Source organism: Prionailurus bengalensis, chromosome A1 (assembly GCF_016509475.1).
Source record: "Prionailurus bengalensis isolate Pbe53 chromosome A1, Fcat_Pben_1.1_paternal_pri, whole genome shotgun sequence".
NCBI classification, from domain to species: Eukaryota; Metazoa; Chordata; class Mammalia; order Carnivora; family Felidae; genus Prionailurus; species Prionailurus bengalensis.
Genome location: NC_057343.1, coordinates 26,240,318 through 26,266,436, shown reverse-complemented (window position 1 = coordinate 26,266,436; position 26,119 = coordinate 26,240,318). Strand labels below are relative to the sequence as shown.

The following is a 26,119-nucleotide window of genomic DNA, read 5'->3' as shown; positions in this document are numbered from 1 at the left end:
AGATGAACCCTATGAAAACATTAAATTGCCAAACATCCTACCTGAAGGTTATAACCACTTACCCTTCAGACCTTTAAAACTACAGCTATAGATAATAGCCTTTCTGGGAAATTACGCTATTTTTGTCTGTTTGTTTTTCAAAAGAAAACACGAGAAGAGAAATACATTGTTTTGAGGGAACACAGGCTAGGAAAGTGAATACAGTATTTTTATAAACTGAGAAATCTGCTAACCAAAGGACTTCTGTACTGAATCATTTTATATTGAAAATCACTATTCTTCTAATGTATTTCCTTCATGCATTAACAAATAACAGAAAAAAAACATAATTTCCTCACTGGCCCGGCCTTTTCTGCTTCCAAGTGTACCCCACTACAATCCAAATTACAGATTTCTTTTATACTAATATAAATTAGCATAAATTGAAGGTGATTTAGTCAACAAGTGTTGAGGGCCAGATCACTCCCCAATTTAATCTTCAGTTACTTCTTTTAAGGCCAACTGTTACATTACCGATGTCCTGAATGTTTTTCTTATTTCTTCCCCTTTTTATTAATACTCTCTTGCCTGAAACGTTCTCCTTCAACCCAAAGCTTTCAAATAGTCCACTCAAATAACTCTACAACCCTCACCCACCAAAGGTCAATTCTATCCCACCTGTAAACTTTGAATGCAATTTCCTATGTCATTTTCAAGACTAGAGTTCCAGTTAGTCTAAGAAACATTTTGTAGCACCATCTGAGAATTCACTTAGCCTCTTTGAACTTGTTCTTCCATCTATAAACCAAGAGTTGAACAAGATCACAAGATTTCCAGCTCCAAATTTCTGATTTGTTGATTTCATATTTCATGTCATTTAAAAATGTTCTTTAGCTCTTATGTTGTCATATAATTTCTCCATGTATATGTCATATACACTCTCTGAGGATAAGAACCATGTTTGATTACATCTTGTCAACAGCATTACTATGGAATAATTTACATCGAGTACTTACTCAATAAATTGGTATTGAGTAACCTATCATTTGATAGGTTGGTGAAGGGGAAGCATACAGAATCTAATATAACAGGCAAAGTAATATATCTGCGGAGAACTGAAACTTACTCCTGTATATCAGAATGGCCATGCCTATAATGGTAATAGGATGGCAGAATATTTGGCAGTAATGATACCCTATCCTGGATGTTTGGTGGGGGAGGGGCTCTGCACATGTCAACTCACTTATTCAACAAATATTTCAAAACATAACCATGAACCAGGCACTATCACATGCAGTGGGTAAAGTCTTTGTTCTCATGGAGGTTATATTCTTGAGTGCAAGAACAAGAGTAGCATCCCCGCTCACACTTCCAAGATCAAAATAAGAGTTTCTGAGGACTGAACAAGATAAGAAATATCTGCAGTTGCCAATGCCCTCCAATACATGAAAGCTGACTGAGAAAACAACGGTCAGAACAGCTCCATTCTGATCACATGCTACAGAGGCCAACAGAGCACAAAGGTTGTGAAAAGCACAAACTCTGGAAGGAAACCAGACTGCCTGGATTTAAATCCCAGCTCCCACTTACTAGCTATGTGACCGTGAATAAGTTCCATAATTATCCTATGCCTCAGTTTCTTCACCTGCAAAATGGGGATAATAATGGTACTTACAACCAATAAGACTGTTCTGAGAATTAAATAAGTTGATTTATGTCAAGCGCTTAAAACAGTGTTGCACGTAAGTACTGTAATTTCCAACTCTCCTACAACTATTACCACTACTCTTACTACTAAATTGTTACAATCTATGAACAAGCTAAAACCAGTACACAATACGTAGTAGTAACTCAGTATTTAATCAACAACTAAATAAATGAATCAGAGACTCAGCTTCTTCCTCTGTGAAAACTGAACAAAAGCATCCTATCAACTTTAAGACTGCTAGGACTCAAGGGGATATAATCTATTTCAAAGTACCTTGTTAAAAACACTCACCCCCAAAATCATACAAGAGTAAGGTTTTAATACTATCACCAGCAGAAATGTATCACAGCCATATCACAGCAAAAATTTAGTGCTAGATTATTTAAGTTGTAAGCTTATACCTTCAAAGCATTCCTAACTAGTTAATATGCTGGTTATTACCACATGAATGCACACTAAGAAAGCCTAATAACCAAAGAAATTAGGTAAGTAGATGAGCTGGCAGGGAATGAAGTCTCATCACAATCAGCAGTTTTATAATCAATCCAACTAGAACTTACTCAAAAAAGGAATACTCAGACATGTACCCACGGTATTGTAAGTTCCCCAACCGGAGTGGTGAGTTAATATTACAAAAATAATCTAGGAGACCTGGAAAAATAAGATGCTATCACATCTATCTTAACTATGTGAAGTTCATAGTAACCCTTTACTCTATGGCTGCATGGAAGAGGAAGGACAATACCACCCATACCATGGTAGATCCACACCATGATCTAACCACAGTAAATCTTCTCCCCAGTCAACACCTGCTGATCGTTGCACTACAACATCACATTCCACATCTTCCCTTCTGTTTTTAATTACCCCAGCCTTAAAAGTAAAGACCTCATCTCTTAATGCTGTTTTACTCCCATTTAATACCCATACATAATCAATTAATTTATTGCTAATTCTGATCACTGTCAACCCTTTCTCATCTCCTTTTACATAATCCATTACTTACCTGTTCAATAAGTAACCGTAATGACTGTAAGTAATATAGATCAGTTAGGAACTTTAAACGAGTAATTAACTTACTACTTACTAACCTGTTTAATTTTTTTAAAATGTCCTTAATACAAACAGATGACATTTTTATAAGTTCGATGTTTATATTTTCAACAGCTGAAACTGCACCAAAGGGCTTCCAACACAATACTTGGATACTATTTAAGAATCATTATACGCTGAGTAGATAAATCAGTCAAAAGTGGATAAAGAATACTGATAGTCTAACTTTGAGGTAAATCAGTTTTTCTTGGTCTTATTCCAGTTGGAAAACTTTTACTGGCATAAACAAAAGTAAATACAAAATAAGCATAAACATAAAACAAAATGCTTGTTTAAAGCAATAACTAAGCATTGCCTTTTTGGCTCAAAACACAGCAAAAAGTAATCAATTAATTCTGATTCATCTCTATTCAAGGAGGAAACAATGGTATCACATGATCATCCATACAGAACGTATTTACCTTTCAAATATACCATAATAGTGTTTTTAAAAAGTTGTCCTTGTCTTATGCCAATTTGTTTCATTTATTCATTAAGCAAATTTTTACTAAGCATCCACCTGTTAAGCACTGAAATATACTTTGGATATATAATAGCAAATCAAACATCTCTGTCCATGAAGCTTAAAATCATCACATAATCACATATGCACAGAAAATCATTAAACTGTAATAAACACTATAAATAATCAAGGTACTATTAAAGAGTACTTACAAAGAAACTGAGTTTAGATTGTTACGTCAGAAAAGGCCTATCAAAAAGTGACAGTACACTTACTATGATGAGCACTGAGTAACACACAGAATTGCTAAATCACTATATTGTATACCTGAAACTAACACTGCATGTTACTTGTACTAGAAATAAAATAAAAATTTGTATAAAAAAGTGACAGTTAAACTTTAAGAAAGAATGGAGGGAAGGTGACACAGGGGATGTTCAGGTTGAAGGAACAGTGTGTGCCTAACCCTAGAGGAAGAGTAAGAATGGATGGCAACTTGAGGAACTGAAAGAAGGAAACTGAAAGTCAGGGGGAAAGTGGCAAAATATGCCGGCAAGAAGCAAAAGCAAAAAGTAATTACTTTCAAAGAAATGGGAAGGCTTTAAAGGGTGTTGGGTAAGTGAGTGATCTGAACAGATTTCTATTTTAAGAATATCATTCTGACTACAAGATATAATATTAGACAAACCCAAGAATGTATGCAAGAGGCTAGTGAGGAAGCTACTGCAGTACTTGAAGAGGTAAATATATTATCTTGTTATCTTAGACAAGAGTTGTGGCAATGGTGGGGGAAGGGGATAAATTCAGGATATATTTTAAAGGTTATGGTAAGGATGTAGAGGGTGAGGGAAAGGGAGCTATCAAGAATGGCTCTCAAGTTTCTAAAGTGAAGAATTAGTAAGAAGTAATAATTATATTCTTAACAATAGAGAACTGAGGGTTGCTGGAGGGGTGTTAGGTGCGGGGATGGGCTAGATGGGTGATGGCATTAAGGAGAGCACTTGTTGAGATGAGCACTGGGTGTTGTACATAAGTGATGAATCACTAAACTCTACTGCAGAAACCATTATTACACTGTATATTAACTAGAATTTAAATAAAAATTTACAACAAGCAAAAAAGAAATAATTATTAAAATGAAGATGACAGAGCAGAAAGAAATTTGAGAAGTTAGGTAATGAAGAAAGAGAGAAGTTTATGATCTGTTGAGAGGCCTATGAGAATACATGCAGAGCCGTTTTATGAAGGCAGATAACTGGATCATTCTAACATGCAATGAGAAGTGTGGGCTACTGGTGCGCATTCAGAAACGGATAGCATACAGGCGGTATTAAAGCCATACAGCAGATGATTACTCAGGGAAAAGGCAGTAAGTGTGAAGAGGACTCAGAAATTCAAAGGAACTCCAACACGGAATCTGAGAGAATAGGTGAATCTGAAAGAGACGGAAAAAAAGTGGCCAGAAAGGTGGGAAGAAACTGTACCAGGGGATCGCTGAAAGCAAAGGAGAATGAATGTTTCAAGAAAGGAAAAACAAAGCTCATCTAGGCCCAATGACACTGAAAATCCAAGTTATGATTTCCAGGTCAAACTGGTGAAGAAGAAAGAGTGGAAGGAAGGACACGTAAATATATGTGAGACTAGAAAAAAAAGTCAACCTAGATTCTAAAACTAATTACATAAAGCTCTTTAAAATAATGTAAACATGCTTTAAACTGTTTTCCCCTCATGTAATTTCTTTTAATGAGCCATGAAAGCATACTCTTACCATGACATATTCAATGCTAACACCATGGTGACGCAGCAAAAACCAACCAGCAGAGCTCTAACATTGCAGCATGCTTCTAATATTGCAGCACCACAACGGGTCATGCTTTGCATAGTTTCAAATTTTTAAATTCAACTTCCTATACAAGAAACAAAATCTACTTGTTTTGCAGTTCTACAAAGACTGAATTTAAATTATTAGGAAATTAAAATGGTTTTCCTGAAAAGATAACTTTCACACGATTTTCAAAGAAAACATACTAAAATTAATTCATTTAACACTTGAATGTCTTGCATGCCAGGCACACCAGTGTGATGACTTTAAACACTTTTTTTCTCACCAAGGGCTTATAGGTAAACGTCGGTATGTTCTACAGTAATTGTTACTGGTAGTAATACACAAATCAAAGAAGCCTGCCTATTTTCAGGTTTTCAGCCACTCTGATATATTTATGGGCATCTTGTTGGCTTTATTAGAAATACCAGAAGATTTTTAATTAGAAAAATTATTTTTATTATTAGCTGTTTTAGTATTATGTATGTAACCTGAGACAATCCCACCTCTCTAATAAACTAAGTAAGCTTCAGTTTATTCACCAGTAAAACAGAAAAAAACTTAACTCACAAGGCAGTTGAATTGGCTTAACATGTTAATAAATATTAACTGAAGCTTATCCTAACATTTCTAATCACTTCTGTGAAGTGAAATACTGCGTTATATACTATTCTTATTTCTACTGGATATAAGCCAAGCAATTCGACTCTTAAAATTTATATACTCTTATAGATCAAATCTTGAAGCAATGACTTTATTAAAACTAGTATCATTTTTTACATTTAATTGTGCAGTATTCTACAGTTAAGACAGGTGCATAATGATAGTAAACACATCTATTTTATACTCCTTTTCTAAAAACACCACTAAAATTCCAAAAAAAATGAATTTTTAAGATATAAAGACATAAGCCCATAAAAAATGACAGAACGGGTAAAAAGACAATAGCAACAAAAATTTGGAAGCTGGAAAGCAGATGGTTGAGTGACAAATGACTTAGCAAACACTCGAAAATCAAATCTTTAGCAAACAGTGGAGAAAGCCAAGAACAAACCCAATTTAAACTGTAAAATCCCCAAAAGACTCAGCAATTGGCAGTACCACGTACATCCGAAGTGGGATATGGGGGAGAGAGGGAGCTAAAATAAGAAGACTGTTTAAAAGTCTGTTTAACAAGTAACCAGCCCCACTGATCCCAACTGCCCCCTCACCAATCCCAACAAAAAAACTGAAAATATGTTGTCTGGAAAATATAAAACAAAATATTCCAAGTTTCAAAAAATCAGGTACAGCTGTAGGCAAGAAAACATACTGAAAACAGGGTGATTGAAGAAATAAATATATATAGGGAAGCTGAGATTCTACCAAGACCTTTTACCCAACTCCCCTCCTATATCCCCCACAACCTGCACCTCCAGGCAAGAAAGAGCCTTCTACAGGACATCTAACCAGCTCAGAGGAAAGGCATGAAGATACTGACATCAAAAGTGCTCCAACCACACAGCCCAGCCTGGTTACCATAAAGTAAAGCTAACAAGTCTCACTGAGGATTTCCAATTAGCATTTTACTCCCCTACTCACACACAACCACCAACCAACTAAGGAAAGGCTATAGAACATGAAAGATAAAGACCAAAACAAATACAAACTAAAAAACAAACCAGGAGGACACAGGTCACACAGGGAGAAGAAATCTTTAAATAAAAAATTAAAAAAAGAGTAACATTTATATATTCAGACAGCTATGAGAAAGTACTATTGTTATTAGAACAGGATACGATTTAAAAGGGGCAAAGGCAAAAAAACAAAAAGCAAAGGCTTTGGGAAATTAAATATATGGTAATATAGAAAATTTAATAGAAGTAGAGCAAAAAAGAAAATGAGATAGAAAATAGGAAAGAAAATACAAGAAAATCAGAAGTCAAAAAGGTCCATTATCCTAATAAGGAATTTAAGGAAAAAAAAAAACAAAACACAGAAAATGGAAAGAAATAATCAAGACCTCATTCAAGAAAAAGTCCCAGAATTAAAAGATGTTTCCAGACTAAAAGGGCATACCAGGTACTCAGCAACACTGAGGGTAAAAAGAAACCTACCCAAGGAACCATCACTGTAAAATTTCAACACTGGAACACTGAAAACAGATTCAACCTTAAACGCTTTCAGAGAATTAAAGAATGAGAGAGGGCAAGAGAGAGAAGGGTAAACAAGTCAGAAAAAAAAGAAAAACAAAACATATATATACAGGTCACATACAATATATAAGAAATCAGAATGGCTTCAGACTTCTCAAAAGGAATATGGAAGTTAGAAAGCAATGGAGCAAAATTATAAAATAATACAATTTTACAATGTAGTATTCTTTACCTAACCAAACCACCTTAAGTGTCAGGGTAAACTAAAATCATTTTTTCTTTTAAAGATTTTAGCTTTACGGAACCTCTGCACCCAACATGGGGCTCAAACTCATAACCCTGAGATCAAGAGTTGTGTGCTCTACCAACTAAACCAGCCAGGCACTCCTTAAAAAAAAAATTTTTTTTTTTTTTTTTAAGTAATCTCTACCCCAATGTGGGGCTCAAACTCATGACTCTGAAATCAAGAATCTCATGCTCTACTGACTGAGCCAGCCAGACACCCCTAAAACCATTTTAAAACATCAAGTAAGCCAAGAAGGAAAATGACAAGGATCACTGCGAAATGAAATCCAAACACAGGAGAAAGTGAAGGGAATCCCACAATAATGGATGTGTACCAAGGTGTAGAACACAATTAGGTCCAAAATGGAGGTCAGAGGAATGTAAGAGACTGCCTAAGGAAGATAAAATTGATAACACCTGATATGTCTGAACATCTCAAGAGACATTTGATGCAATGTTGAATTAGTGATAATTACAGAAAAAACTAAGCCCGGGGTGGGGCAGAGGCATTGAACTTCAGCCAGATCACCCTATGGTAAAACAGTCAATAAGTCCCACTGAGACCAGATAAGCTCTTTAGTCTCCTAAAGTGCAAGCAGATGACCAAGAATTACCAGACCTCTGAGGAAAGGCTCTATCACAAAAGGCAAAGCAAAAATGGGTAGAAAGGCATACAAAAATGGGGGAAACGGAATTTGGAAGAAACAGAAAACTTATCCTAAGTAGTATATAGAAATATATATACTATATATTCTAGTACATTACATGTGCTAGATAGCTGGGATGGGGTGGAAGGAGGTAGGCAAGTGCAGTACATTGTACAGGACATGAAGAGTGATATTTAATAAGAATACTAAATGATCAACAATGATGTAATCATAGCTATTCAGAGGAAAGGGTACTTGGAGGAAGGGGGATCAGCTGAGTAGGTGATAAAGTTAAATTTTCATTTTCTATCCAGAAGTTCAAAAAGCCAAAACACAAGCACAAAGTATTTTATTTAACACACACTGTGTAGGGCACGTGAGTTAGACACAGTTCTAAGGGCTTTCCAAATTCATTTCCTGTAACAACCCTGAGGTAGGTACTGCTATCCCCATTTATTGAAATGAGCAACATGAGGCATAGAGAGGTTAAGTAGCCCAATGTTACATAAAACTAGGTTCAAACCTAAATAGTCTTATTCCAGAATCTATGCTCCTAGCCATCTAGCCATGTTACATATCGAGTAACAATACAAGCATGTTGTTTACAACTAGCAGGTAAACATAACAATCATCTGAAAGAGATAAAAGTGACTGCTTTGGGGAATGGAAACACGGAAAGGAAGGGGGCAGGAAGCTTTTGTTTGTTTTGATAACCATGTAAATTATTTGACTCTAAGTTGTGGAGGTACAATCTAAATAAAATTAAAATGTACAATTTAGTACTTTTATTTTATCTAATGCTGCCATCCTCAGAAGTAGGCAAAATGAGTATTACTCCTATTTCATAGATAAGAAAACTTTCATTCCTCTTTAATAAATATTTGAGGGCCTACTATATAACATACACTGTATTTAAAAAATAGATATCAATTCACCTCAAATAATGATGAGGTGAAAGAGGTACAAAAAGTCTTTTTATTCTTTTCTCTTCAATTTATTGCATAACTTATATGATCCTGTATCTCTGACAGCTGTGCTTAAGGGATAATATAAATTGTAAATTGTGACAGAAAAAAAGAGTAAGGTCTGCTCATTAATTTGTCCAAAAAATATTTAGTTCTTGTCCTTGAGGAACTCAGTGTCTTATGTGGAACATAATTATAATTGAACGTGTGCAGTGCGTTCAATAGAGGAGCACTAAAAAGTGTTAAGGAAACATTCCCTGGGTGAAGACACTGCTTCAGAGGGAACGTTTCTGAACGGAGTCTTGAAGGATGAACAGAAGTTTGACCAATTTCACACAAGAGGCTGTACTAATAGTTGCAAAACACAAAAGACTACAGACCAGTGTGGAATACCTACACCTCCACTGTGTTATAAAGGTGACTTCATATTAAAGGCTAAAATAAGACATTAAGATTTTTTCAAGGAGCTTTAAAAAAAAAAGATACATAATCTTAATGCCTGATCCATGTTTCTAAGTTTTAGTGTTGCCCCGTGATCAACTGAAATCATTTTCCACATGTCTAATAAACATTTTAAATTTTAAAGTGTTAAGAGTATTATTTCAAAAGAAGACTAAAGAACAACCAGCTTTCATTTGTCTTACCGCCAAAAAGTTTCACTGTTAACATGGTTTTTAAGTCATAATATTGAAATTATAATGTACCCCTTTCTCCCATGAGACAGAAATTGGTGACCAAGCCCCAGACAATGCAAGTGACATGGAAGCTATCATGGGAAGAAAAAGTAGAAAGAATTTTTTTTAATCGTTATCACTTTTCTCTTGTAGATAGTCTCAAATTTCCTTCCAAGGGCAAACTTAAATGAAACTTTTTCCAAACTTTAGTGATGAAATAATTTGCAGTAAAACACCGTAAAGAAAATAATATGCATGTGTTCCTTTTTGACCTTTATAGGTATTTTAGGGGTGAAACATTTTAATTTTTTAGCATTTAAAGGATGTCTCTGAATCAAAAATTTTCTGGTTTTGATGACTTAACTTTGATGTTAACTAACAAAGAATCAAAAACGTAGTAAATTCGAAACAGGTAGCGTCAACTCAACTTACTTTATGCCAGTACTTGATCATACTTCTCAGTATCTCTTTTTGTCCCTTAAATTCCAAACCTTTCTACATAATTTGTCCCTAAATGATCTTCATCTCAGTTACTATATGGAAAAATTAATTTTGTACTAAACATCTTAAATTGGGCCTCTATCCCTACAATTAAAAAACCTAACTGTAAGTAGCAACATCTGACTTTAATTGCCTGGAAAAGCAAGTTGTGGAAAGCTCTATCACGCCCTACCACCAGGGGAGAAAAAGGAGAAAGTCATGTCAGTCAGGAGACCACAAATGGTAATTAACAAAAATCATGGCAGGTTTCAATTCAAAATGTGTGGTTTTCATTTGTGCATTTCATCTGTCTTTTATTTCTCTGAATTTAGTATCCACATAATATACCTGTTTTTTTAGGGGCTTCACTCGATCATGCCTCTTAGACTCAGAAAACATTAATATTTGGGGTAAATAGTTCTCTAAAATTATGAATATTAGCAATTACAGATAAATATTAGCATACGAAACAAACTTTTATCGATGATTATAATGACTATTAAGGAAACTACCTCCCTAAAAGAGCTCTACCTTTTAAGGACAGTTTTGTACACAAGATACAGATTACATTTGGTTCGGTAACAAGGTTTTAATTATATGATTACTGGAAAAATTACAAAAATCTTAAAAGACAAGATTTTAAATTATTTCAATTAACCATGCCTTTGCCTTACATCTGTAAAGTAACTTAAAAATGTTTATCATGAAAACCTCACTGCATCATTTGGTCTTTGTTCTTTTTCTAAAACTGTAATTCTTTTGGAATACCCTCAATTTTTCCAAAGTGAAAACCAAAAATACACATTTAGAATATAAATTTCCAATTAGCTTGGTGAAAGTTCAACAAAAATCTCCAACTAATACTAAAATAATTAAATATCTTTAGAGCTTATTCAGAGTTCCACAGTTAAAATGAATAGCCTTTGTCATTAACTCCTATGATACTATTTTGATCAAGGTTAGTCACAGACCAGCAAATCTGTGAAAAGAATATTCCTTTAAAATTCAACTTAGTTTAAAGCAATGTAGAATCATTAGAGATTTCACAACTTTTGCAGTCAGCTTCAAAGACACGATTGGAATCAATAGCGTATTTAAAGCATTATTTCCAATTCAAATAAGAAAACACTAGTGGCTTAATAATGTATTTTGACTATGTTTTTATTCTTTTCTTTTTTTTTTTTTTTTTTTTGGCAACAAAGGGAACAGGTGGAGTAGATTAGCAGGGGAGCAAAGTCTTATGTTCATGCATCTATAAATTCAACCCTCCAAGACTTTTCCTACTCTTTAAAATGGCTACCACCTTGATCTATACAAAAGAAAAAAAATGTACAGGACACTACTATCAAAGATAAATGTGGTTATTTTGACAGTGTTTACCCTCCTGCCCCCCCCCCAACATACTTTTTAAGATTCTCATTCCTGTTCTGTTCAGATAAAATGACCATTAAATAAGTACACAAAAGTTGGTTAATTACAGTCTGTGAGGGCAACCTATAAAACCGAGACTAGGTCATCTTTCCTACAATGTCTAAGAAAAGCACGTAACATTATCTTCCACAGACTAAGATCAAACACAGTAGAACTGAAAAGGATTGCCCAACCTAGCAAAGGAGAAACAACCGTGGGAACCACAACCCCCACTCAAGAGATGCTCATAAGGATTTAGTAATTCAAGTGAATAGATTAAATATTATATGGCTTAGCAAAAATTTTGTTAGTAATCTTTTCAAAAAGCATTTTATAAATAACAAAAGCCATTTGGTGCCCCTAAACCTATACTTAATATTCCATAGCTACTGTCAAGTAGTTTACATATTACTTACACCCATTTGCTATCCACTCTGAAACCATTCCATAACACTCTTGCTCTAGGAAACTTACCACAAAAATGCATTTTCACATACAAAAATGGAAAAATATGTAATGCTTTCGACAAATCTTGTGCATCTATACAGCTACTAAATAAATTAACTCTGAATTTGTTGAATGTCCGCAGAAACATGGCATGATCTTACCTCTCATCCTCGCCATCCACCAGGGGTGTCGTCAGCGGTAGCACCTTCAACGGGAAAAGAGAAGCAGGGGCTGCTAGGCTGCTGCTACTCCCATCTGAAACTGCTGACATTCCCCCACTGTCACCACTGATAGTCTGAGGTAAGCCAACTAAGGAGGGTTCCGCTGGGCGCCTGGCATCTTCAATTTGGCTTCCAATTGCCTGAGCTAATGATTGTGCAGTGAACTGAGTAGAACTTAGTGGTATCTGTTGTGCCAAAGGCAGATTTATGTTACTGGCTATCAAGGGAGGTTGACTAACACTTTGAACCAAATTACCATTTTGAGTGGCAGGGGTTTGTGCTATATTCTGTGGTGGAACCAAGTTTGTTGGGGCAGAAGGCATTCCAGAAGGACCAGTTGAACTAACCTGACTTGTAACAGAAATACTACTAGCAGAGGGCAAAGGACTAACTGCAGGCAACGGCTGCGAAACAACTTGAGCTACCGATTCTACTCCTTGTGGCTGGGGAGGCACAGTTAACAAGGTACTCTGGGGTGCAATGACCAATTGTTGAGGAAGGCTTGACGCACTAGTTTGAACTCCCTGATGAATAATCGCAGTTTGAGCAGGTGGAACTATTTGTGAAGATGGAGGAGCACCTTGCTGAATAACCGAAGGTGTGACTTGGGTAGAGGGCTGCTGCACTGCAGTAGGTATGTTTGCTTGTTGACCGATATTTGCAATTTGACTGCCAGTAGGTACAACAGATACTGCTGTTTGAGCCTGGCCAACAGGCTGGCCAGATGCCCCTGCAGGTTGTGCTTGGATTGCCGCGGGCTGCACTGGCAGCTGGATACTCTGTGGCTGAGCCGTAGGAATCACTGTCGCTCCTGCTCCCACTCCTGCAGAACTGGGCTGTCCGGAGGACACTGCTGTTTGAAGAATCGGCTGCTGCTGCTGCACATACTCTGAAGGATTCTGAGCCACAGATTTACCATGGCCTGGGACCATCTGGGTAGAGACAGTCGGCTGCTGTTGTCCATACTGTAACTGTTGGGGTGGTGCTCCTGGAAGGGGAGCTTGCACTGGAGGAACCGTCTGAGAATACGGTAGTTGGGGTTGAGCCAGACTGGAAATGGAAGGCTGCTGACCTAAAGCTGAAGTTACACCAACCACACTAACAGGTGACGGCTGGATACCAGTTGCAGCGCTGATAGTGGCCTGTAGAGGTACTGGCTGAAGACCTTGCTTTTGAGGATAGCTCAGTTCTTGAGACTGTAATTGTACTTGCGTGATCTGTGACTGAGAAATACTCTGTGGAATGCTAACTGCTGAAATACTCTGGGGACCAGTGCTACTGAAATCCATCTGGGGAAGAGCCATACCTTGAAGAGCTGGTTGTTGCTGCTGCTGCACCACCACAGTAGGGGCTCCCATCTCTCCGCTTCCCACACTCTCCGTGTAGTGACTCAGTGTGCTGACACTACTGCTCACTGAACTCCCACTAGTGCTCTCCCTCTCCGAAGTCACTTCTGTCGGGTTCTGTTTTACAGTTTCCACCACTTTATTTATCGCCACACCTTCTGCAGCAGGTACAGCATTTTCTTTTTCATAGAACTCAGTGCAAGTCCATCTGCCTTTTTTAAAGGGCTCAGAACTAGAATCTAACTTCACAACTCTGAACCTTGACGTGTTAACTGTTGGTGGCTGCTGCTGACCCGAAAGGGACCCCGCAGTCATCCCTGCAGCTGCACTGGGGGCACTGTTAACAACAGCGGAGGAAGATATAGTACCATTGCCCATGCCACTCAAGATATTCACATTAACACTGCTGCTAACTCCAGGCCCAACACTCACAGTAGCAGCACTAGGAATATTGCTTGCATTTATATTAGCATTACCAAGTATGCTGCTTGTCACACTAGGATTAAAACTACCCACGGCAGTAATGGTGACATTACTCATTGTATTAGTGCCAGTAACAGAACTTATACCTATACTGCCAGTAGTACTTGGAGCACGGATATTAGTCATTACAGATGCAGGTGAGCCACCCGATGATACAGCAGAAGTTGGGGCCGCTGCTAAAACACTGTCAGAGCTTCCAGCTGCAGAGAGTTTTCTGGATACTGGACTGGAGGGTGGCCCTCCAGGAACGGACGTACTGGCCACACCAGCATGGGATGGATGGTGGTGCCCATGGTGTAGGTGGTGCCCATGATGGATGTGATGGTGGTGATGGAGGTGGTGTGGATGAGCATTCCCATTGATCACAACGTTCTGTTGTGGAAGGTGAGGCAAATGAGGCTGCGGAAGGTGGGGCTGGTTGGGAGAGACTGCCCCAGGTGTCTCAGCTTCCTGGAAGTTATTCAGAGTCTCTTCTGAGGAGCTGCGTTCAGGCTCCCCTAAGTCAGTAGCCCTGGAAAGTGACACATCAAGGATCTCGGAAGAAGACAGATCTTCCGTGTGAGACTCATCCAGGTCATCATAGCTCTCGGTGTCCTCTGCGATACTGTTGTTAGAGCTGATGCTGGCGGAGATCTGAGCCGGGGTAACGCTAGTTATCTGGAAGCCACTTTTCTTTTTCATTTGAGTTCCGCCTGGCGCAAGAGGCTGTGCCTGCAGCTGAGCCTGAGAGAGGAGGTTCAGGCTTTGTGGAGGCGGAGGCTGTGGTCCCGACGTAGAAGATGCTGCAGGAGGTGGCGGCTGGAGCAGCGACGGAGGCGGAAAATCCTCGGAAGATGTGGCACTACTACCAACGCCGGTACCTGCTGCATTGAGAGCAGAGGCGCTGCCACTACCGCTGCCCCTTCTAGGGAACATTGCCGGGTGCGCCATCTTCCTAGCACTAATGTCTGCAGCGGCCGCGGCCGCCGCGGCGGTGGACTCAGGCGGCTGGTGCATTGTGTCGGGTACCGGGGGGCGGAGGAGGCGAGTGCAATTTCCTTCTGCACCGTAATCTTTGTATTCAAGACGCCGGGGAGGAAAACGGGACCTGACGCTCCGCCCGGCGCGGTTCCTCCTTCTCCTCCTCCTCAGCCGAAGGCGCCGGCCGCTCCTGCCTTCGAGGGCGAGCTTCGGGAAGGGAGGATGAACGAGGGTGAACAGGGCGGCCAGGGACCCGAAGGGGGGACCCCTTCAGTCCTTCGCCATTCACTTTCCCCTCTAGTCTCACACCCCCCTTTATATTCCGCTTCACGTGGGGTGCGGGGCAGGAGGGAGGGGAAGACAAGGCAAGGGGGAGACAAGTGGAGGGGGTGGGAAAACCGAGAAATGCCCACCTTCTCCCGACAACTCAAAAGCCACCTCAACCCCTCCTCCCGCCGCGGCGGCGGCGGCGGCGGCCGCTGCAAAACCCTCCCGGTCGCTCTGCACGAAAGCAGCGCGGAGCGAGTGTCGCCTTCCCCTCGCCACCCCCAGCGCCGCCGCCGCCGGCGAGCCCCGAGCTCAGTGTCGCTCAAACCTCCCCTCCCGGCCCCGCTGTCCCCGCTCGGCCCTCCCCCCACGCCCCTCGGACCCTTTCAAACCCCCTGGGCTCGCGGCGGCTGTTCCGTGAGCAAACGCTGGCCGCGGCTGGGGCCGGGGCGGCGAGGCTCGGAGCGGGGCGGCGGCGGGGCGCCCGGTACGGTGAGCCCAGCAACGAGGCGCGGGCGGGCGCGCAGAGACGCCGGGTCCTCGCGGAGCACGGCCGGGGCGCGGCGGCGGCACTGGCAGCGGGAGCCCAGGGACCGCTCCATCACTGGCAGCCATGGAGCCCGAGCATTTTCCTCCCTCAGGGCAGGCGCCTCGGCTCGGCACACGTCCTCGGGGAGGAAGGGGCCGGCGCCCGAGCCTCCCCGGAGGGCGGCGGGATGTGCGCTAGCGCAGAGGGGTGCGAGCTGCTCCTGTCCTCTTCCTCCTCAGCCGGCTCGTCCTCACCCTGCTGCTCCCGCGGCCCGGGCGGGAGGGGGCCGCAGGCAGCGGCGGCTCCTTTCTCGGCGGCGTTGGTGGCCAGACGGGCTGGTGCAAGCGACTGCAGCCGACGCCGTTCAAAGGAACGAGAGGTGGGGTTGGTCGGTGTCGGCAAACGGGGCGGGTGAGTGGGTGGGTGCCGAGGGAGGGCGGCGGGCGGGGAGGGGGCTGTGGTGGTTGTTACTAGTGCTCTTCTCCGGCTCCACCGTATCCCCCAGTCTCTCGCGGCAACGGGAGAGGAGGGACCAGCGCCCGAGCGCAGGAGGAGGAGGAGGGGCGACCGTCGGCGAGAGGAGGCGGCGGCGGTGGTGGCGGGGGGAGGGGGCAAGCAAAGGAGAAGGAGGGAAGATGGCGTCTGCGCATGCGCCCCGGCGCCGCAGACATAAAGCCGGGTCCGGCGAAGAAGGAGGCGGCGGGGCTTCGGGCCTTGCCGAGTGCTGGGTCTCTCGACGGAAATTGCCGAAGACTCGCGGCGGCGCCGACGCCGAGGGTGGTGGGGGTGGGGAATTTCGGCCGGGGGAGCGAATCCGGGTCGGCCAGTGAGTTGCGGCCTGAGTGGGGGGTGGGGCAGGGTGGGGGCGCGCGCAGGTTAGGTGTGTCCGCTCTGTTCTCTCACGCGGCCGGTGCGCGCGCACGCGCGCGCGGGCACGCGGCAGGGGAAGGGGCGCGGTGGGGTGGGGCCCGCGGAGGCTGCTGGAGCCTTGGGTCTCTGGCGTACGCGTTCTGGATGGTGTTCCCCCCGCCCCCCTCCCCGCCTGCGGAATGGGTAATGAGGCTTTTCTCCGCAGCAACAGCATCACGAGTTTCAGTTCCCAGGAGCCCGCCGCCACCGCCACGATACGACATGAGTCAGGCTTTCTTCCTTGGCGCGTGGCGGAGCCCTCCCTCCTCCCCCTCGCCGCACCTGGGCTCACCCCCGGCCCGCGTCGCCCGCGCCCTCTAGGCGGAGGCCCCTGTGCCGGGAGCAGCGCGGCTGTCCACGGAAAGCCGAAGGGTCTTCGAGATAGGTGCTGCCTTTTGTGCAGTGTCGTTGCGGCTGCCATGCGGTGCCCCCCCTCGCCCTTCGACGAGCAGGGAGGGCCAGCCGCCAGCGGGCAGATGTTGCAGCTGTTTGCTGTTAACTACCTAAGTGCCTCCCGGGTAGGCTCTTCGCTAGAGAGGGCGTGCTTGCAGTCCATCCCTACCTGGAGGGAAGAAGCAGCCCAGCCCAGTAAACTAATTGACCTCAACAGGTGGAGCTTATCTCCAGCAGAGATGTCTTTTCGTTTAATTGTCCAGGCTATATAGCCCCCAGAGGTTTGAGTTAAAAGACAAAGTCCTAGTGGTAACACAAGTGCAGTGATAAATGAAGACTACCTTTTAGGGTTGGAAAAGGAAAAAGAGCCTACTGTGATTTCAGTTTTAAAAAAAAAAAAAAAAAAAACCTGCATGGTCTGAGCATAGTTCTACAAAGCAACGTTAGGTTTGATTGGAGGCAGTTTACTGGAAGTTGCTTCCCTAGCATTACACGTCAAAACATTCTAGCTCTAAACTAGAATGTACTACTAAGCGAGAATGTACTTCTCGCTCAGGAATTAGCAACAAACTGATATGGAAAACCCTAGAGAGTTTTGTTTTTTTTTTTTTTGACCTAGGCTGTTGAGCGACTAAACTTTTATGGTTAGACTTCTAATTCAGGAAATCTCACAGATTTACAGATCTATAATCCTATTTCAGGAGCTTGTTTAAGCATAAAGAGCTGAATTCTCTTGCAGAGTTTTATAGACCTCTAGTTGTCAATTCAGCGCATTACCTTTAGGATTCTCTAAACTATTTTCTTCATTCCATCCCTCAGTGTCTCCATTCTCTTATATTACTGAACAGAAATGTACCCTCAACGTCCTGTGTATATCCTGTATCAAAGCCATGATGTATTGCTGTTATTTCTGTGGTCTCCGCCCCCCTTCCCCCCTCCACTCCAACCAAAACGGCAGGACTACATTTTTCACCTTAAATTGCTAATGTGGAGCTCTGCACTAGGTACAAAGTAGGTGCTCACAAATACTGAAAATGGTGTGGTAATGAAAATCACATACATTTGAAGAGATCGTACTTATGATATTCCTAAATATATGAGTGATTGTATTTTTGCATACCCATGGCCATTTGTGTATTTTACAAAAATCATCTTTTTAATACCCTCGACAGCTTTTGTCGCAAGTGAAAAGGATGGTTAATAGGGGCCATCCTTTGTCGAAATGTAAATCTGACATACTATTTCAACAGTTTGTGAATGGAAAAAGAAGCTATCTTAGCCACTTGAACCTGCAATGGAATGTAGATAGGCAAAATGTTTCTTTGGACTAGTGTGAAAGAAAATGCTCTTGATCTCTAAAAATGTTGCATTAGGTCCACTCCAAACAACAGCTCAACACCCCCACTTGGACCCTAAATACCCTCTATGATTGTGCTGATATGGTTAGAAGCAGAAGAAACAAAGTCTTAACCCAAAGTTGACAGAATGAGGTGAGATAATCCTATAAAAGCAGATACTTGTTCTGATAACCAGTAGTAAAGGATATTGTTTAGGGCTGTTTTGATGGAAGGGGAGTAACATTATTTCTTTTAAAAGGAGCTTTTTTGGTGACGCCTGGGTGGCTCAGAAAGTGTCCGACTTCAGCTCAGGTCATAATACAGAGCCTGGAGCCTGCTTCTGGTTCTGTGTCTCCCCGCCCCTCCCACACACTCTGTCTCTCTAAAATAAATAAACGTTAAAAAAAATTTTTAAGGAGTTTTTTTTTTCTTAACTTCCAGGAGAATGTAAGTCATAAGAAAATAGTCTTTTCAAATGTATTTCATTTTTGTCTGCCATATCACTTTGCAATTCCTGTGTAGGCTCTATCAAGCCTCACTCAGATATAAAGAGCAACTCCACAATTATGGAAACTTGAATTTTAAAAACCTCTATATATCTCTCAGTTGCCAGCATTTCTGTGACCAGGAATACCTGAATACAAGTACATTAAAACAAACAGAAACACTTGAACAGCCAGGTATTTTCATGTTACCGCCTTTGATGAAAAAAAGTCTGGACTCTTTTGCATTGATATTAAATGCCTACTACTATGTGTAATGAAGTCATTAAATCCTCTGAACTCAGTAGAGTTATCCTTTGCCTTTTGAAAGACTGAATTTCCCCTGTTTATATCCTGAAGGTGTAGCTCTGAATTCCTCTCTATTGACTAAAAGATCAGTCTACAGTGCAGTGTTCACTTTAAATCTAGTTGTTGCAACGTTGCAAACCAACGTGTCTATTTGGCTGTGTTTAGTGATCTTCCTACCATAAAATAGAAAATTGGCTGAATATTATAACAAGTCACCTGTTTGTGAGAACTGTGAAATAGGTCAGTATTTAAAACCAAGTGATTCTCCAAAAGTACTTCCCTCAAAGAGCAGGAAGACTGTGAGTGGCAAAGGCATATTAAAGAGAAATGTGTACAGAAAATATATCACTGTTCCACTAGTAATTCTAGCTAACCAGTGCTTCAATCATGCAATATTACTTACCTGTAACTTTTAAATGTCATCTGGAAAAAAAGTCAAAATGGTAAACAAGTTATAAACATGAAAGTAAGCACGCGTGCTCAAGAGCAGGGCGGGGGCAGAGAGGGAGAGAGAAAGAGAATCCCAAGCAGGCTCTACATGCGGCAGGAAGCCTGATGCAGGGGTCAAACCCACCAACCGTGAGATTCTGACCTGAGCAGAAATCAAGAGTCAGACACTTCACCAACTGAACCACCCAGGCGCCCGTCTCTGGAAGATTTTTTTAGATGAGACCAGAAGTAGTATATGCTATTTGACTTTTGTAAATAGCACAAAATGCTTATTTTGAAATTTCTTACTCAAATTTCAGTGAGTACGGTTTAGCTTATAATTGATTAGTTTTTGCAGCATTTGTTAAATTTTCAATGTTTCTGGTTGGGGCGCCTCGGTGGCTCACTTGGTTAAGCATCCGTGTCCTGATTTCAGCTCAGGTCACGATCTCACGGTTGGTGAAATTGAACCCTGAGTCTGGCTCAGCGCTGACAGCGAGGAGCCTGCTTGGAATTTTCTCCCTCTTTCTCTGCCCCTCCCCTGCTCACGTGTTCTCTCTCTCTCTCAAAATAAATGAATAAACATTAAAAAAAAAAAGTATGTTTCTAGTCAGTGAAACAATTTTATATCCTCAAAGGAGATATGCTTACAAAATAAAAGAAGTTTGAATTCAGAAGTTTTTTGTTTTTTTTTTTTTTTTTTTTTTCAACGTTTATTTATTTTTGGGACAGAGAGAGACAGAGCATGAACGGGGGAGGGGCAGAGAGAGAGGGAGACACAGAGTCGGAAACAGGCTCCAGGCTCTGAGCCATCAGCCCAGAGCCCGACGCGGGGCTCGAACTCACAGACCGCGAGATCGTGACCTGGCTGAAGTTGGACGCTTAACCGACTGCGCCACCCAGGCGCCCCTGAATTCAGAAGTTTTAATTTACGATTTAGGGGTCACACTGCTACACATTAGCTCATTTATTTAAAAAATTTATTTATTTATTTACTTATTTTTAACGTTTATTTATTTCTGAGACAGAGAGAGACAAAGCATGAACAGGGGAGGGGCAGAGAGAGAGGGAGACACAGAATCTGAAACAGGCTCCAGGCTCTGAGCTGTCAGCACAGAGCCCGACGCGGGGCTCGAACTCACAGACCGTGAGATCATGACCTGAGCCGAAGTCGGATGCTTAACCGACCAAGCCACCCAGGTGCCCCCCCCCAAAAAAATTTTTTTTTTAACGTTTATTTATTTTTGAGACAGAGAGAGACAAAGCATGAATGGGGGAGGGTCAGAGAGAGGGAGACACAGAATCTGAAACAGGCTCCAGGCTCTGACTGTCAGCACAGAGCCTGACGCAGGGCTCGACGCAGGGCTCGAACTCACGGACCAAGAGCATGACCTGAGCCGAAGTCGGCTGCTAACCGACTGAGCCACCCAGGTGCTCCACATTAGCTTATTTAATCTATCCTTTGAAGGAGAAGACATTATCATTGTCATTTTAGAAGTGATCACAGAGAGGGGCGCCTGGGTGGCTCAGTCGGTTAAGCGTCCGACTTCAGCCAGGTCACGATCTCGCGGTCCGTGAGTTCAAGCCCCGCGTCAGGCTCTGGGCTGATGACTCAGGGCCTGGAGCCTGTTTCCAATTCTGTGTCTCCCTCTCTCTCTGCCCCTCCCCCGTTCATGCTCTGTCTCTCTCTGTCCCAAAAATAAATAAACATCAAAAAAAAAAAAAATTTTAGAAGTGATCACAGAGAGGTTAAATAACTTGTCCAAAGTTTATACCTAAATCTGGGTATTCAGGTCCTCTTAATTTCAGATTCCATGCCTCTGTGTTGAGACATTTTTCTAAAAAAAGCAGTCTGAACTCTAGGGACTAGCATTTTTCAAAACACTCTTGGAAATTAATGAGTGTTCTTTTAATGCTTTTGAATGCCAAGAAAGATATGCTGCACACACACTAATTGCATACAGCTTTTCCACATGAAGAGAGTAAAAGACTATTTCCCTTGTTTGACCAAATGTAAATGTTGCAGATTCTGCTAGAGTCAGTCTTTTCTGACTTATGAATGTGTTAACTTGGAAAATTGTCTCACAACTTAAAAAAAAAAAAATCATTTTTAACTTCTGCTACAAAACTGTGAAGTGACATTGAAGAAAGAATTTGTTAATTTAGGTTTTTTTTAATCTATAATGAAATAACACTCTAAATCTCCCCGGATGAGAGCTAATATTTATTGAATGCCTGCTCTGTGCTACGTATTATTCTAAATGCTTTAAGTGTTTTATCTCCATCCTCGCAACAGTATAAAGTAGGGACTGTAACTCCCCCATTTTACAAATGAGTAAAGTGAGGTGCAGAGAAGTTGGCAAGTAGTGGGACTAAGATGCAAATCACTTGCACAGCCCTTCACAGCTGCCTCCAGACATATTGTTAAATCAGCTTCCTGCCAATTCTAGCTCCAAAGTTAAATTTCTACAGAATACTCATGTTTTGATTTTTCTAATGAGATATCTTCAAAGAATCTGGGAAGCATCGTTTTCTCCCGACGTAGAGACATTCTAAGAAAGAATGTACATTTTACAGAATCTACCGTGGCCACGTAGGAATTGGACATAAATGAACAGAACAGCCATTTGATAAGTTGGATGATCCTTCGCTGATCAAAAGCAGATGTCGAATGCTTGGAAAAAGGCATTCATCACACATAATTGAGGAACGCCGTCTATATAGGACAAGATAAATGTTTTCCCATTTTAGCAATTAGCATTTATTGAACATGAGCGCCTCTAGAAGAGAGACAATAACAGCCTAGCCTTTTCAATATGTTCTAAGGACCAATTTGTATTTGTACATCGTTTCGTATACTTAAAGTTATAGAAATAAACACATTCATTATTTTTGTTTGTATCATAATTCTAATAAGACCTCCACCATACATGAACCAAAACCAGGTCAAGAAGCACAAAGAGCAGCCAGTATCTCTTTGTATTTAAAGATTAGGTTCTTGAACCCAGGTATAGCTCAAGCTCAACGCTCAAGGAAAAGGAATGGCTATTGAAGTCATTCCTTAGTATGGAATTTTCCTTTGGTCATTCATTTTCTCCCTCTGCTCTGACTTTATCTTTGCGAAGAAAATTGATAGTTTTTATTAACATACTTAAATTGACGTTTCCAGTTAATTTCACTATAGAAGAAAAACAGGAAATCATTAGTCTTAAAGGCCAAAATCTTTTCTTATTTTAATACCTTAAAAAAAAAGAAGAGAAAATCCTAGATGCATACAAGCTGAACTGGAGTCAGAAGCACAAGACAAAATACTATTAATATTATGACCACATGTTGTTACAGGCAACAGCACTGCTTACATATGGAAGTTGTTTACAAAACCCTTCTATATAAATGATAAAATTAGACAGATTTAAAGAGATATTAGAATTTCAAAGAAAAGCGTGAGATTGAATTTAGGTGGGAAAAGCCCAACATAATTGATTTGTTTTATTCTACACCATACACACTTGTCAGAATCAAAAAAGTTAAGTATATAACAGAGTCAGCCTAAATATATAAAGTTAAATATAAAGTTAATTGCAAAGATGCCAACCAAGCTTTCCATCAAAAAAAAGGGAAGAGAAGGTCCAGGTGCTTTTTTGCTCTAGTTATTTATAGATAGGAATGAGATCACATGATAATGCCACCTCAGTGGTTTAACTTTGATTTTAAAAGAGTTTCTGAACATCTTCCTTATTCAAGTCATAACCGGCATTACAAAAATAGTTGTTAAATGATGCCTATATCAATACATATTTGAATAAAATGAGGTAATATTCTATATTTTCCCAACACTGATCCCAAATTATTTGACAAAAACAAGAGTTTTGAAAGAAATACTTCCAATGAAAGGCATCTTGAGAAAGGAGCTAAATTTTCTTTATTTTGTCAAGCATATGATAGGCACTCAATAAAAAGAATTTCTTAAATTCCACATTATGTAATAATGTTCTCAACATAATTTATCATATGAACTTTACTACTAGACTTTTCACAAGATGTTTCTGAAGCACATTAAGCTCAGAAATTATGACATTAGGAAACAAGCTCATTATCAAAATTTTGGTCAAGGGCATTCAATGGTATTAAATTTCCTTCTCTGTTCTTTCTGTACTTGATCTCTGTAAAATTCTCCTTGTCCAACCTAAGCCTATAACAACTTGCTGACTACTCTTTTTCATGGAACATCATGCCCAAAGCATTTTTTTTTTTTTTGTAAGCAGCAAAGTCCAGTGAAAATGGTAAGAAGATATGAGTTGAATCTCTATCTCCTTTTCTGATAGCTTTGCATTTGTTTAGGGACAGTGCATTATGTTAAATACTGATGAGAACTGGAATCTTCAGCATTTGCAGGTTCTGGAAATGCATTCTTTCCATCCTAGTTTAAGGATATGAAGAATTCATATGCTTCTTCCAATCAGATGAGCTCCAGAGCTATTTTCTAAGAACTAACTTGACATGACTAGTCACAGACCTCATACAAAGCCTACCATGAATAGAGTAATTTCAGATAAAATGATCCATTGTTTAAAGCTTGACCTAGTTAATATGTCTAAAAACTTACTGGCTGTCTATCAGTCAAAACTTCCATTTTGAAGTGTTAATATCAAATGAGGATTTTGCTATTTTTTTTTGCACTTCCTCCTGCATGAAACATGTTTTTCTTTTTTTCATGATCGTAAAGGATAATAGGACACTGTTGGCATGCTACTTTGGTATATTGATATTTTGAGCTGTAGGTACTTAGAAAGCAAATGCAGGGCTTTCTCTGAACTCCCTTTATCTACCTGGAGACATATTCTCCAAAAGGAACTCAGTTATCATAGATGCCCCCTCCCCTGGAGTTTCCTCAACCAAGGAACATGATTCTTGTCCTGGAGAGGAAACTTCAGGTCAATACCACACTCAGACAAACTTTGTCACAAACTACCATGCCTCTCATCTATTCTTCTAATGGCCCAGTTATCTTTCCTAAAAATCATTCACTGTCCCCCAAGAGGCCTTATATCTCTGCTCCCCTTTTCCTATAAAGATAGCATTTAATCCTGAATTCTAAAGACACCTCAGAGAGTTATTCATTGTTCCTGAGTGTCTCCTGTGTATACATGAGGTATACCTGTTAATAAACTTGTTTGTTTTTCTCTTGTTAATCTATTACAACGGTCTCAGCCAAGAATTCAGAAGGGTAAAGGGAAAATTATTTTTCCTCCCCAAAATTGTCAGAATAATAAAAATCACCTTTTATTATATAACTTAGGTTAGAATAAGGAAGCTACCTTGCTGATCATTATGGATATGTTTTTAATTGAAGTACATAACATTTACTTAGCATAGTATCCAAGTGTCCAAAGGCTCTCAGCTCTGTCGGATCTTCAGAGGAGGCAAATCACCATTTCCACCCAGATCTGTCTTATGAAAATATCCACAGAAAATAGTCTTTGGCACTGTTTCCAATGATTCTGTTCTTTTTTTTATTTTATTTTATTTTTATGTTTATTCATTTTTGAAAGACAGAGACAGAGCACAAGCAGGGATGGGGTGGAGAGAGGGGGGACACAGAATCTGAAGCAGGCTCTAGGCTCTGAGCTGTCAGCACAGGGCCCGACGCAGGGCTCAAACTCACTAATGGTGAGATCATGACCTGAGCCAAAGCCAGACGCTCAACCGACTGAGCCACCCAGGCGCCCCCATCAATGATTCTGTTCTAATAAGACATTAACATAGCATTCATCTTATTACAAGTTATACCAGATGAGTCAATCATTTAAGACTCAGGCCTTAACATATTTTCAAGTGGCTTTGACCTACAAGTCAAAAATTTTATAATGTCGTGTAGGTTTTACAATGAACATCATACCCCATTTCACTCTTCCCTTCCCATTCACCTCCCCACCATCCCTTCCCCCACTTTCATTTTCCTCACCATATCTCACAAATTGAAATTACAACCAGCTTCACGTTGATGAAACCCCAAAATAGCATACTGCTTCATTTTCTTCCTTGTGATAATTGTGCAGCAGCAGTCAACTAAAAACACCCCTCGCTGTTCTGTTCATCCGAAGTACATGATGAGTTGTATCGCATGAATAATAGTGCTGCAAAAACATAGACAGTAAAAACAAACAAAAGCATATTGACTGATTAAAAGAAAGAACTTTCAACATCTCACAAATACATATTAAGAACCATGGCTGATCTCATCTGAGTTGTATTGCAGACATGTTTCACTTCATTAGGTTAAACTATGGGGTTTTCCCCCCTGAAAAGCACCTAATGTAGAATTAAAGTACATAATAATCTGTGGC

The 26,119-nt window shown here is 40.8% G+C and overlaps 1 protein-coding gene across 6 annotated transcripts in view; it reads right to left on the bottom strand.

The window, feature by feature from the left end:
- Nucleotides 1–15,866, bottom strand: part of TSC22D1 (TSC22 domain family member 1) — a 133,123-nt gene extending 117,257 nt beyond the window's left edge. For 4 of the 6 annotated variants that reach the window (XR_006297238.1, XR_006297236.1, XM_043579152.1 and 1 more), the window contains exon 1: nucleotides 12,269–15,646. Coding sequence is in view for 4 of the 6 variants with exons in the window: in XM_043579152.1 (XP_043435087.1) it covers nucleotides 12,269–15,153 (2,885 nt within the window). In the remaining 2 variants the exon portion in view is untranslated. Of the gene's footprint in view, nucleotides 1–12,268; nucleotides 15,647–15,766 lie in introns of those variants that run through there. The other 2 variants (XM_043579151.1, XM_043579155.1) reach the window with 2 other exon arrangements.
- Between the last annotated feature and the right edge of the window lie 10,253 nt (nucleotides 15,867–26,119).